The sequence below is a fragment of the Notechis scutatus genome, chromosome 6 (genome assembly GCF_049901735.1).
Source record: "Notechis scutatus isolate UNSWTSFEM ecotype Mainland chromosome 6, rNotScu1.2, whole genome shotgun sequence".
In the NCBI taxonomy this organism is placed as follows: domain Eukaryota; kingdom Metazoa; phylum Chordata; class Lepidosauria; order Squamata; family Elapidae; genus Notechis; species Notechis scutatus.
Genome location: NC_142014.1, coordinates 59,140,328 through 59,154,912, shown reverse-complemented (window position 1 = coordinate 59,154,912; position 14,585 = coordinate 59,140,328). Strand labels below are relative to the sequence as shown.

General features: G+C 40.0%; 2 protein-coding genes across 4 annotated transcripts in view; one reads left to right on the top strand and one right to left on the bottom strand.

Moving 5' to 3' along the window:
• Nucleotides 1–1,867: 1,867 nt before the first annotated feature.
• UQCC6 (ubiquinol-cytochrome c reductase complex assembly factor 6) lies at nt 1,868–7,278 on the bottom strand. Its single transcript, XM_087968427.1, has 3 exons — nt 6,978–7,278; nt 4,662–4,779; nt 1,868–2,525 (listed from the first exon to the last, which is right to left on the bottom strand). Exons 1-3 carry the CDS (start codon nt 7,259–7,261, stop codon nt 2,427–2,429), a joined length of 501 nt encoding a protein of 166 aa, XP_087824553.1. The 5' UTR covers nt 7,262–7,278; the 3' UTR covers nt 1,868–2,426.
• Nucleotides 7,279–8,988: 1,710 nt separating this feature from the next.
• TDG (thymine DNA glycosylase) overlaps nt 8,989–14,585 on the top strand; it is a 14,696-nt gene continuing 9,099 nt past the window's right edge. The window contains exon 1 of one of the 3 annotated variants that reach the window (XM_026695005.2): nt 8,989–9,054. Coding sequence is in view for 1 of the 3 variants with exons in the window: in XM_026695004.2 (XP_026550789.2) it covers nt 9,219–9,244 (26 nt within the window). In the remaining 2 variants the exon portion in view is untranslated. Of the gene's footprint in view, nt 9,245–9,857; nt 9,879–14,585 lie in introns of those variants that run through there. The other 2 variants (XM_026695004.2, XM_087968424.1) reach the window with 2 other exon arrangements.

Here is a 14,585-nt window from a genome sequence, read left to right as displayed (position 1 = left end):
TAGACTCAATTTGGCAGTGATATTCTTCTGTAACAAAAACATTGGAAAAGAAAACACTTAGGACAGGAATTATTTTCTGAAAGTCACACTAGAGCTGATATCTGTCAATTGTTTCCTATCCTACTAAAATTTGTAGCAGAATCTTAGCCTGTTATGGCAGGCTACTGCTTAATGGACTCTTATTTTTCAGCTGGTTGGCAAAGCTTAGGGGGTCTTTTGCAGCTATTTATCCTAGTTTCCTCTGAACAAGTCTTAAATACATTGGAGTTAGTAAAATACCATTTAAGCTTTGTTTTGTGAACCATTGTAATATATTCCCTCCATGATGACAGAAGAGAACATACTTTAGGTTACATTTTGCTGGAGGGAAGGCAGGCGTTATTACCCTGCAGAGATGCTTTAAAATAAAGCAAGCCATTAGATATTTAAAAATGACTCCTATCAAGCTGGCTAGCATCTATTTTTATACAAGGAGTGGATAATGAGCCTTTAGCTCATCCTGCTGATTGCATCTATCACATCCTGAGAGCTAAATGGACTTGAATTTTGACAGATCTTTACCATGCAGATTGGATAATTTTAAGCCAATTACACCTCAGCCAAATTGATTACATGTGATATTTAAAATGAAATAAGTGAGAAATGGAAACTTGGTCATTTTCAAAAAGAAGCCTAAGGCCATAAAACTATGTGCACCTTTACAGAAGAGTACAGTACTAACTGAAGTCATTGCATGCCATAATAGGCATGTTTTATGTTCTTTCTCATGCTTCCTCGTGAACAGTAACTTCTACTTGTATTATGGTGTTTCTGTTACCTTTTTCAATGCTTTTCTGTGAATGGAACATAATCTTGAGTTGACTTAAACAGTAATAAAATTTGATAACTTGAACAGTGTTAATACAAGGAGTTGCTGCAGTTCTATCAAGTAAATGTTTGAATTTCATTCCTAGATTCTATAGTTTCCAATGTTAAATTTTGTTTTCCCCACATTTTAGAACACGTTATTTACACCTACACTGAATGGAGGATTTCACTCACGTGGAATCAAAATACTTCTAAAAATATATTCCCTATAAAATATAAAAATATATGAAGAACGTATAAATGATTACTTGTTTAGCCATGCTGGCCACATGACCATGGAGACTTCTTTGGACAGCACTGTCTCTTCAGCTTAGAAACTTGAGATGAGCACCGCACCCTAAAGCCGGAAATGACTAGCACCCATGTGCAGGGGAAACTACCTTATACAAGTAGTCCTCAATGTCCACAGTTGAGCCCAAAATTTATGTAGACAAGTGAGACAAGTGAAATTTGCTCCATTTTACCACCTTTCTGTTAAGTGAATCATTGCAGTTCTGGCGTCCCCAATGACTGTCAGAAGTTCACAAAAGTGATCACGTGCCCATGGGACATTGCAACTTTAATAAATATGAGTCAGTTGCCAACTGTCTGAATTTTGATGACATGACATGGGGATGCTGCAAAGGTGGTAACTGAAAAGTCACTTTTTTCAGTGCTGTTGTAACTGAACGATCAGTTAAATGACCTGTTTTAAGTTGAGGACTACCTGTATTGTCTACTAAGTAGTTCTAATAACTGTAGTGTAAGATACACAGAAAATTGAGTCATATCTTTACATTAAAATGCTTCCATTAAATACACCAGATTGTATTTTTGAATAGATTGGAAGAGTCGGTGCCCTTTTGCACTTAATGCTGACACTCTGAATCAAATCTTCGAAATAAATAGACCAGCTTTCCCCAGCCTAGCATCCACCAGGTGTACTGATTACAGTTATTAGTTTCCAGCCAAAAGGAATACAGTGAATTATGTCTAGAAATGAATTGACATTTACAGAAACTATATTTAAACATTGCATTTAATATCAGAAGTTCATTGTGAAAATGCAAAATAGGAACAAATATCACTGAAATAAAATTGCAAAGTTATTGACATATGCTTGCTTTGCAGGAAACCATATTACAGTACAATAGTATGGGAGAAACTTAATCTTCAAATAGATACCTTTGTTTAATTGGCATACAGCAAAACATGTTTCCAAACATTTGCTTTTAAATGGTAATTGAACTAATTATACAGATATATCCCAGCATTCTCCAAAATGTATTACACCCTGCAAAGAATGTTTAGGGAAAAAACTGACATAGATTTGCCACGTTGAGAGCAATTGTAATGAAGTAAAGGTTGCAGGTAGATACGGAAACAAGCAATGGCTGAGCAGGAGGTCACCTTTGTAGGGGAGGAGGGAAAAAACAGACCGTAGGAGAGGCATTCTTGGACTCAAGAAAACAATACAAATACAAAAGTCCTTTTAAAACATTCATGATTTCCCAGTTGTACGTATTCAGATTATAAATGCTCATAAGGAACACTTTATGAAGGATGCAACACTGATTCTTTCATGATCGTGGTTGTAAAGGTTGAACTGGCTCATTCGTATTTTTTAGACTTGGTGTTTGTGTTCTGAGCTCTCCAGCTTCTGGAGGAATATCTGGTGTCTACGAAATAAATAATATCCAAAAGCAAATCCATCAAATGTTCATGTCAATACACACATTTTAGAATTCCAGTTTATATTTAGAAATATAAATATATTACTAGAAACTTACAGATAGATTATTCATTCTCAGACTATGACAGTACCACCACCAAGTGGGTTTTTATCTGGCTGACAAATCATACTCAATGTCTATTGCTCAATGGAACTACATTCACATGGATGGAAGGAAGCCGTAGGATACCCCAAGGTTCCGTTTTAGGCCCAGTACTCTTCAATATTTTCATAAACAATCTAGACAAGGGGATTGATGAAGGGGAAGTCATCAAATTGCAGATGACACAAAGCTGGCAGGAATAGCCAACATGCCAAAAGATAAGCTCAAGATCCAAAAAGATCTTTACAGACTTAGGCCCTAAGCCATATCTAACAAAATGAAATTCACCACAGATAAAAGTAAGGTTTTACACTTAGGTTAAAAAACCCAACTGTATAAACTAAGTGAAACTTGTCTTAATAGCAGTAACTACGAGAGGGATCTTGAAATCCTAGTGGACAATCTCTTAAAATATGAGCCAACAGTGCGGCAGCAACCAACCAAGCCAACACATTAAGGTTGCATTAAGAGGGATGGAATCAAGACCACATGAAGTTCTAGTACCGCTTTACAAATCCTTAGACCACACTTGGAATACTGCATCTAGTTCTGGTCACCACAATGCAAAAATAATATTGACACTCTGGAAAGAGAGCAGAGAAGAGCAACAAAAATGATTAGGGGCTTGAGGCTAAAATATACAAAGAACTATTACAGGAATTGGGTATGTCTAGGCTAATGAAAAGAATTAGGGGCGACGCAACCTAAAACTAAGGAGAAATTTCCTAACAGTGATAGCAATCATCCAATGGAATAGCTTGCCTTCAGAGGTTGTGGGTGCTCCATCACTGAAGGCTTTCAAAAAGAGACTGGACAACCATTTGTCTGAAATGATATAGGATCTCCTGCTAAAGTAGTGGGTTAGATGACCTCCAAGGTCCCTTCCAACTTTATTATTCTATGTTCAACGACTAACTCCCAGAAGCAACTTGAACTGAAAGTGAAAAATTACCTCAACTGTGACCCCTTAAACGCTTTTTGGTGCATCTCATACATAGAGAAAATGGAGCATGCCAGGCATCTTTAATACGCTGTCAACTTCTGAATTGAAAAAAATCCAAGCTACCAATGTTTTTATTTATTAAAAAAAAACATTAATTTATTTAAACTTATTTATAAATAACTATTTCTAGATTTTACAGCAGGGTTGTCAAACTCAAGGCCTGGAGGCTGGGACCAGCCTGCTTAAATCTGGCCTGAGGGGCTGCCCTCAAAACCACGAAGGACCGGCCCGCGGTGCCTCTGCCAGTGAAAATGGAGGTCCATTTTCACAGTCGAAAATGGAGATGTGAAGGCTGCAGGCGGCCCTCTTGAGCTCCATTTTCACTGGCAGAGAGTTTCAGGAGGCTGTTGCAACCAAACACAGAGCTCAGAAGCCCAGTTTCGCTGTCAGAGCTCTTGGTCCACAGGTGACCCCAACATGAGTGACATTGAGCTGGCCATGCCCACTCCGGACACACACACACACACCGAAGTCAAGCACAACCCTGATGCGGCCCTCAGTGAAATCAAGTATGACACCCATGTTTTACAGCCATATTTGCCAAGTCTAGTGCTTAGGGCCGGTTTTGCATTCCCAATCAACTGCTTCATAGAGTTGTTCTATGGATAAAATGGTGGCAGTCCCCGGTTGTACTGCTTTGATCTCCCAGCGAAAGGTACAGCGTATATTGTCAAATAACACATAAGTAACTTCAATTAAATGATGAGATACATTTCCAAGTTCTGAGTTTTTAAAAAAGTGTGTCATTTTTAAAAATTTAAATTAAAAAAAAGTCTGGAGAGAGTTCTAGGGAGAAGAACAGAGCTCTCATCTATGCAAAAGACAAGATTTGCAGGTGATAGAAGGCAATCACCAAAGAGCTATGCGATGTATCCTAAGGGGTAGAAGAAAACCCCAATTGTATGTTATCTCTAATAAGGCTCTCTTTCTGAAGCAGAAGACAAGACAGAAATCAAGGGGTGGGGAAAGGTACTTACGAGGTCAGGTCTGTAAAATTTGTGGACAGTTTGTGCACCGGCAAGCATGGACAAGAAAGCTGCAGTGAGGATTTTCAAGTATTTGGGCCAACTTACACCGGCAGGCATGGTTTTGGACCTTAGAAGAAGGGAAAAAAGCATTGAAGTTCAGACATGATCTTCCCCAGGAGGGATTAATCTTCTAACTAGCCACAGCTAGGGAGTCTATAAGAAACTTGGAGAGAAAATAATACTTCAGCAGCCCCAAAGCATATATGGGATATATAAATGTAGAGCAGATCACAGACATCAAAGCAACAATGGACCATGGCAAGAACATATAGTAATCAAGATGGTTTTACAAATCAGGGCTCTCCCTCACAAGCTAACAGTAGCACAGAGATGCCCAACTGATCATTTTTAAGAAACATCTTCCTACAGAAACTATAGTCTTTATTTCCAGTCCACCAAAAGCATAAAAAATGTGTCATAGCTGCTCTAATTTTAAATAAGGGCTTTTTAACTCTTCTTTCAGCACTGTTTGTGTGTATGTGTGTGTGTGTATTAATTATACACACACACACACACACACACACACACACAGAGACGAACACAATACAGAAGCCTGATGATGGCAGATGAGATTCTGCCGAAATGTTGCAACAACTTTAAAAGCACAACTATAATGACGTGGGAAAATACCCGAACAAAGCTGAATACCATACATGTAAGTACCCGCGAAAACTTAAGAAAAAATATATATATATGGTCTTTCCTTCATATTATACATATAAAAATCAACAGTGCCTCATTCATGAACTTGATGATGATGAAATCAGATGCTGCAATTTTCTTTTTTTGACAGTTTATTTATATATTTTCACATTACACACATAGGTACTTAGTGAACAGTGTATTCTCTGGATCATTTTATTTATATGTAATAATACTTTTCCCACTCCTAATTTTTACCTCTACAATCCAACCATTTGTAAAACAAGTCCCATGTTCGAAAATACTCTGTGTCTTCTTTCTTGCCAAGTTTGAAGACCCTTGACCTATACACTAACACATCCCTCTTTTGGAAGGCCAAGAAAGATTTCCATACTTACGTTTTCTACTGTTTTAATTACTGGGTAGGGGTAACATTTGCATACTCTAAGGCAGAGGTCCCCAAACTTGGCAACTTTAAGACTTGTGGACTTCAACTCCCAGAATTCTCCAGCCAGCTCTAAGGAATATTTGCTGGTCACAGCCAGTTACTGTTAGCAGTCCATTACTCGTGGATCACTGACAGGCCAGGTTACAGATTACAGGTTACAGGTTACATCACAGAGAAAAGCTACCTATATTGTTGCCAAGACTTGATACATAATTAATCAACTAAGGAGCTGGAATACCTGGAAACTGTAGTGAAACAGACAATCAGTTTCCCCTTCTAGAACAAGTAAACAAGTGTAAAACTCTATCCCAAAATAGAGATAGGTTTAGCAAAGCCCCAAAGAAATAGGTAAAGCACAGGAAATCTTAGTATGAACTACTAGGAGATAACATCCTAGTATGCTGTGACTGTTCCCTTGGACACCTCACCCTGCCTCCTTCCTCTGCTCCACTGACCTGTCAGCTGGACTGAATTTGGACACAGAATTTCACTAGAGCTGTGTTAAGAAAGATCCCAAGTGATCGATTACTAAAGCAAAGTATGAAAAGATTACTAAGCTAAGGTGTACTAAGCCTTAGGTGTAAAGACAGCTGAGTGACCTTGAGCCACTCTCTCTCTCTTAGGTCTAGGACAAGCCACTTCTGAAAACTTAACCAAGAAAACTGCAGGGATTAGTCCAGGCAGTCATCAGGAGTCAAGACTTAATAACACACTGATTCTGCTAAACAAATAATTCCCTCAACACTGTCAAACTATTTACTAAGTCTGCATTACTATTGCTATTAACCCTCCCATCCTTCCTTTCACCCACCACCTCCCACTTATGACTGTATGACTGTAACCTTGTCGCTTGTATCCTTACGATCTATTGACTGTTTCCTAGTATGATTTGATTGCTTATTTTACCCTATGACTATCATTAAGTGTTGTACCTCATGATTTTTGACTCTTGACGAATGTATCTTTTCTTTTATGTACACTGAGAGCATTTGCACCAAGATAAATTCCTTGTGTGTCCAACCACACTTGGCCAATAAAGAATTTTATTCTATTCTATTAACACACATCCCGTTGTGGATTATTTCCCGTCTCCCGCCGATACGATAAACTCAGGTCCTCCCAAAGTTTCCCAACAGATTCTCCTTACAAAAGGAAGCCAGAGGTCCGACACGCACCGGCGCTCCAGCTGCCCCGCAAGAACGAAGAGAGAAAGGTCTGCAGATCCACCAGGCGGCCAATCGCAACGGCGGAAGCCCACTTTACAACATGCAAAGCCACGTGTCAGAGGACGTGACGTCACCTCTGGGTAGAGCAAGGAAAGAGAAGAGTAGGTAACGCGAGCTGTGAAGCGTGGCTTATTTTTTTTAAAAGCCGCCTGTATTTTTCTAAATTTGATGAAAAAGAATACTTGGAACCCTCTGATGTTATCAACCCTCAGTTGCTCCGCTGTCGTGGACATTCCCGTCTGGCTTCCTCTCAGTTGTTTGTTTTTTTATTTCAAACTTGGGCATTTTAAAATGAGTGGACTTCAACTCCCAGAATTCTTCGGTATGCTGGCTGAGGAATTCTGAGAGCTGGAGTCCACCCATCTTAAAGGGCCGAAGGTGTTTTGCTTTGATTGGTTGCCTTTACCCACAGGCTTCTGCTAGTTTTCAGGTTATTGTTATCGATTCATTGTTCTCCACAGTAAGGGGAAAACATATTCTGGGAGTAGAAGTTTGCCTGTCTATAGAAATCAGTGGAAAGATTAAATAGTTATAATGGTAGTTCTAATGAACTATTACTAGCGGCTGTCCAATCAAACCATAAGGCCAATTTACTAACACATCCATCTTTTGGAAGACCAAGAAGGGTTTCCATGCTTATGTTTTCTGTTTTAATTACTGGGTAGGTGTATCATTTGCATACCCTAAAGGATATTTTAATAATATTTAACTATTATTAGTGACTATCCAATCAAACCATGTGGCTAATTTAACCCGGGTCTGTTTTCCCCTATAACATATTGGTTCTTCCTCCTGTGGTTGAAAATAGCCTTTGCATTATCCGTCCAGTATTGACTGATTCCATTGTTTCCAAATGTGTCAGCGTGTGAAAGCTTGACGCTGTTCAAAACCGTGATCAGCCCCCCATTATCAAGAAATGCCTTATTTCTAACTGGAACTGTGCAGGCAGTCCTCAATTTCCGACCACAATTAAGCCCAAAATGTATGTTGTTAAGTGAGAATTTGTTAGGTGAGTTTTGCCCCATTTTACAAGATTTCTTGCCACAGTTTTTGAGTCACTCCTTACAAATCACTGCCATTTGTAAGAGAGTAACCCAGTCGTTAAGTGAATCTGGCTTCCCCTTGACTTTGCTAGTCAGAAGGTCGCAAAAAGTGATCACGTGACCCTGGGGTGCTGCAAAGGTCATAAGTATGATGAACCAGTTGCCAAGCATCAGAATGTTGATCGCATCTTAATTTTGATCACACATAAGTGTACCATTGTGCCTCCCTCCCGTCCCTGTCCTATTGTCCCCATTTATTCGTACCTATTTCCTGTATTCTTACTCATGTTTATACCTATGCCTTTTATCTTGTAAGCAATTGACAAATCAAATCAAATCAAATAAAAATAAATAAAATAAAAAATAAATGATAATGGAGAAATGCTGCAAAGGTCATAACTGTGAAAAACAATCATAAGTCATTTTTTCAGTATCGTTGTAACTTTGAATGGTCACTAAATGAACTGTTGTAAATCGAGGTCTACCTGTATTGTACACATTTGAACCAGCCTTTCCTCTACTAGATTGTGGGATTTTGACTTCAACAATCCTCAAAGACTGACCAAACTTAGAAGGGAATTATAAGACTCGGAAAGCCAATCCACTTGCGGGTACTACGCTGAGGCAGGCTCTTTTAAAACGTCCAAGTGGAGAAATAGAACAGAACAGAATTATTTATTGGCCATGTGTGATTGGACACACAAGGAATTTGTTTTGGTTCAAAGTGAAACTCAGCTTTTGAGTCTTCACCCTTCATCCATCCTTTGATTGGGCTTCAGACCCCGCCAATATTTCGCCCTCGAATCATTAGGTGACTTTGACCTTCTTAACCTACAAAGTGATCTTTATTTTTATTTTATTATCCCCCCGAGGAAATCGGAACTTTGCTCTTGCGGACCTCTCTTCCATTTCCGTATCTCTACCGGCTGCCTAAGTCCCGGCGTGCTGAGAGCTTAAGGAGGGGGCGGCGACGGCGGAGGGAGGTATATAGCGCGGAGGGGAAGGGGCGCGGAGGGGCTGTGCGGGGAGGAGGGGGAGTGGGGGGCTCGGCTGGGTTCGGCGCTTCTTTCCCGGCCTTCCTCCGAGAGAGGCTCACTGGCCGGCAGAGCGGACGGCGGGGTGGCGGTGGTGATAGCAGAGCTCGGAGATGGAAACCGAGGAGCCTGGGACCAGGTATTCGCGGGGAGTGGGAGGGATATTAACGCTGCTGGGGAGGAAAGGAAGGACAACTCACCCACCCCGGTGGGCGCTTTCCTGTTGGCGGTTACTACAAAGGGCTTCCGGCTGAGCTCCAGAACAAGGCCGAGGCCTGAATTTCCTCGGTTTTTAAGGAAGGGGACATTTTGCTGGATCTGGACCGCAAAAGTCCGGACCGTCATCGGAGGGAGGGCAGCCTCGCCTCCGGGTTTGCTCCCATTTCTTTGCTGCTCTCGAGGGCGGCAGATAAATTTTATTCTTATTTATTCTTGGTTGCACCCGCAGCCAATTGTTTAGACCGGATTTGGCTATTTATTTATTTATTGTCCATTGATCAAGTTCTCCCCCGGGATCTGGGGTAGACAGGTGGTGTTTAATAATATTAAAGGGATCGTCGCAGGATGGAAGCTTAACGCAAGTAGAAATGCCCCGTGCAAATTGATTGAGGGCGATTTTTGTCAATGCTAATGGAGTTCAAAGTGTTTTGGAATTGCACCTAAGGCATCTTATTACTTGTGGGTACTAGCTTTGCTTTCTTTTGCCACAGTCGTTCGATTTGCAAGTCTTTACCTCCAATTCTTTCTCCTCTCTAGTGTTTTGCTGTCTCCAGGTACAACAACATCCATTATCCAGACTTTTGGGGGGGCTTCTTTATCAATGTGGTTAAGCCTGCAAGCATTGTGTGGCAGATGTTTGTCCGTTTGAATTCTAAAGTCCCAGAATACTCCAGCTTATTCATTTTCAATAACTTTTGTCTGTTTTCTGGTCCTGCCGGTTCTTGCTTGCAGGCAAATCCTACTTCTTGAAAATGTTCCAGTGCGTCTTTGTTCTACTTTGCCATTGCTGTTGTTTGTAGTCATTTTCCAATTTTCTTGCGGCATTCAACTTCTTTCTTCAGCTTCTTTACATTGGCTGTCTGCTGCTGTCTTCTCAATTCTAGTTTATATGCATTTGGTCTTAAGGCTTAAGCTAGAATTAGCCCCTCTGGTTTGTTTTTTTTCAAATTTACTGCTGTTAGCCATTGTCAGGTCTTATTGTTAATCTGTTTTGCCTACTAGTTTTTTTTTTAAGTACTTAACTGGCCAAGTAATACTGTGTCTCTCATTTCTCTTCTTCGTTTGGTCTATTCTTGTAGGCCAAATTAATCTCTGGTATTCCAAAAGCCTTCAAGGTGTACTAGCTTCAATGCATCTTCTACATATTTTGCCAATGCTTTTTTTTCCCTTTTACCTGTTTTGTGTACTTGCAACATTGCATGATCTTCTATGCTGTTTGATAAATAGAGTCAACTTTGCTGTGTGACTGAAGGACATGATTTATTGTAGCTATTTTTCTGGGCTTCCTATTCTGCGCTTCCATTTTAACTTGAATCCAGTCCACTATTCCAGGTGTGTGTGTGTGTGTGCCTGTGTGTTTGTGCTTTTATGTATTTTCAAAGGAGTGTGTGTGTGAGAGAGAGAGAGAGACAGAGAGAGGGGGGGAGCAAGCAAAGGCAGGGAGATTAGTTTTTAAAGAAAGCTTCTGTTATGACTTTATTGTGATATTACAGTAATGTATTAAAACTCATCGTAAAATGTTTTAAGAATGGGATAAATATCTGACATATGGTCCCTGTAAATCTTAATAACATTTCAGCTCTGCTTTCAAATAGCAGATGATAAAAACAGAGTTTATCCTGTATTGCTGATGAGAAATCATCAGAAGAAAGATGAAATATAAAATATAAAATGCCGTCCACACCAGACATACAACTCTCTCTGGAATCTGAACACCTACTGAAGGTTTACTCAAAAGTATTCTTTTGTAGAGTTTATTTAGAAAAACAAATACTTCTCTGGGTGATATTTTTAAGATAAGCTAATGTGGATGGCACATTACTTTCCACTATATATCTTACTTAGGATGCAGCCACAATGAAGAAAAATGTTGACTTCTTCCTGGAAATCTTTTAATTCATTCTTCAGGTTGGCACTCCAGTGTACCTACCGGTAGATGATTGTAAGTTTAAATTTTAAGTTCAGCAGAATTACGCCAGTTCAGAAATTCCAACTAAAGAACACTGATCCGTGAACACAGTTCTGGATAAGCATGTCTGACCTCACACAACGACTCTACTAGCTTGGTTAAAAAGAGACTTTTTTTCCCCCTATTTTCTTTATCCATACATAAATTGGTGGTAGGAAGTGTTGCTCTTTCTTTCCTGCTTTGCATACTAGGATACCTCTGCTTGCAGAACTTTTATTTTATAACTGCTCGGATTGGTGTAAATCATTGTACACATTTGTCTTTATTCCGGAATAACTGAAAAAAAAATGCTCATAAATTAAGTAAGTAAGAGCACACTTCTATAGGTAGCCATTTTTTTAAAATTAATTTCAAGAATCCATTCTGAATACAGGTAGTCCTTGACTTACAACAGTTTGTTTAGTGGCTGTTGAAAGTTACAATGGCACTGAAAAAAGTGACGTATGAATATGTTTGTCACTTACGACCATTGCAGCATCTCCATGGTCATGTGATCACAACTAAGATGCTTGGCGATTGATTCATATTTATGACACTTGCAGTTGTCCCATGATCACCTTTTGTGAGCCTCTGACAAGCAAAGTCAATGGGAAAGCAAGATTCAGTTAGCAACAGTGTTACTAAATTAACAGTTGCAGTGATTTGCTTAACTGTAGCCAGGAAAGTTGTAAAATGGGGCAAAACTCACTTAACAAATTCTCACTTAACATCAATTATTTTTCTAATGAAAATATTTTCTAATGATTTTTAAATGGTATGGTACTTCAGAATGCATTATCTTCGCCTGATGGTTTATAGGCTTGCAAAAAGCTGACATGTAACTAACTGATTTCATTAAAACAGCACAAGCAACAATAGCTTGGTTTTCTTAATAGTGACTTGCTTGGGTTTTTAAAAATGTGCACACTGGAAAAATCTGTCCTCATTGGGTTGTTTAATAAAGGCATTCATGCCTTGCTGGGAAAAGATTCAATAAATATGAAACCACTGGTGAAAAAACCACAAGGCATGAATAGGCAGCTGGTGCGTTGTCTAAAAACTGCTGACCTACCTAGTATGCCTAGCTATTGTTCATGCTGTTAAAGTTGTTGTGAGTTACAGCTCAGCACCATCAAGAAGGTAGAGAGAACCTCTGCTGTTTTTAGGCTACGTACAGTATTCACCAGAGGAAACAGTGAAAAGGGCCTAAACAGTAATTTTAATGCTTGAATACTCTCCTTCTGATTAGACATTTCTTCAAATAATCTTTTCTCAACACCCTTAGAATTTCACCACAGAAACAAATAAGCAACTAAAGCTAATGATATGAAATAAGTATAATATGAACTGAATATGTAGTTTCTTCCTTTTAGTATCAGTTGCAGTTTCCAAACCAAACAGTTCCCCCACAGAGTGTATTGCTGTAATCCAAACTGTACAGATGTAAACTGCATAGATTAAAAAACATGCATCTATATGACTCAGTTTTATGCTTATGTCATATTATCAAGCCAACCTAAGCTGGTGCAAAATAGTCTGGCCAACCAGAACGACTTGTGTTTTAATAGACAGTCCTGGGCCTAGGTCCGTGTGGGCAAACCTATGGCATACGTGCCGGAAGTGGCACGCAGGGCTATCTTCGCCAGCACACGAGCTGTTGCCCTGGAGCAGGTCCACTGTGCATGCGCGCACACCACCTGCTCGCCAGCTGATCATCGGGTAGCTGCCACGTATGGGGGGGCAGGGGCACACACGTGCATATGCAGAAAGGTGCGCAGGGGGTCACGCATGCGCAGAAGGTCGCAGTGCGGGGGGTGGGGGGCGTGTGCATTGCCTTATGGGTGGCACATGAGGACAGAAAGGTTAGCCATCACTGGCCTAGATGCTGGGAGGGTATCTATATTCAGGCTTAAACTAGGTTTACAAAATCTGGGCTATGGAAACTGCATGGCAACAGATCTTTATGTCTTTACCGTACCATATTGTAGATATTTGTACACATCTGTACACCACATTGAATGGTGATCACGTTTTTGTAGACCAGATCTGATAGGCTTGTATAAAGCATTCTGATTTCCAAATTTCAACATACTGTATCTGTGATCCTATAGCAGCCACAATTATGTGTAATACAAAGGTAAGAAAATAAATTAGATAGTCAAGTGGGATACCATTCTCATCTGTTCACATATGAATTTATCCATGTGTGAAAGCATGCATATGTATGCGTTTAATCCTTGCCTTACTTCACTAATTCCCAGCAGTCTTATCCCCTGAGAGTTGGCCGATTACTTAATTTGACTCAGTTATAGGTAGTGCTCTGTTGCTAAGTGAGGCGGTTTTTAAGTGAGCCTGTCAGCCCTGAAGCTGACCTGACTGAGGCCATTTTGAGGCTTCAGGACTGCCACAACTGGAGCTAGGATAGGGAGCGGGGAGTAGAGATAGCCGGAGGTTTGTAGCCAAAACAAAACATTTGGTCTTAGGAACCAAGGAAGCAGGTGCTTGAAAGGAGGGGACTAAGGTCATCTTTCAACTGGACTGTATCCTGATTGGACCATGTGACTGTTTGGAGAAAGTGAAAAAAACCTTACTTTTAATTAGGTGAAAACTGTGGGAATGTTTAGAGTTGGTTTTCACCAGCTTGTGCCAATATGGCATATCCAATGAAAATATTCTTTGGGGAATCTACCTGTCTTGGAGTTTTGTTTGCTGTGGGTATGTTACTTGGAACCCTGACAGAGTCATGACCAATTTTACAACCTTGCAAATGGTTGCTAAGTGAATCACTGTAGTTGTTGAACTGAATCATGTGGTCCTTAAGTGAATCTGGCTTCCCCTACTGACTTTGCTTATCAGAAGCCAGCTGGGAAGGTTGCAAATGGCAATCATATGACCCAGGTATACTACAACTATTGTAGATACACATTAGTTGCCAAACACCCAAATGTTGATCACACAAGTGTGGGGGTACTGGGTTCTCAGTATGAGTTGCAGGACTAGTTGTAAATTACTTTTTTTCAGGGCCATTGTAATTTTGAATGATCACAACACAAATGGTTGTAAGTCAAAGACTACCTGTATTTAGCTCCTTGCTGTTAATGTCAGGAGAAAACTTTTTTCGGCCCATCGGGCTGACCTGTTTGGAAGGGGAGGGGTGAGAGGCTTTTCGAAGCTGGATTCTTTTTGGTTGTGGGCTCCACGTAGTTTCTTGGCTGGTTTTTGGGCATTCCTGATGTAATACATATGAATTAAGAATTATACACAAGCTGAAATACATTCAGATAAGTTATGTAAATGTATATCCAGTACTATG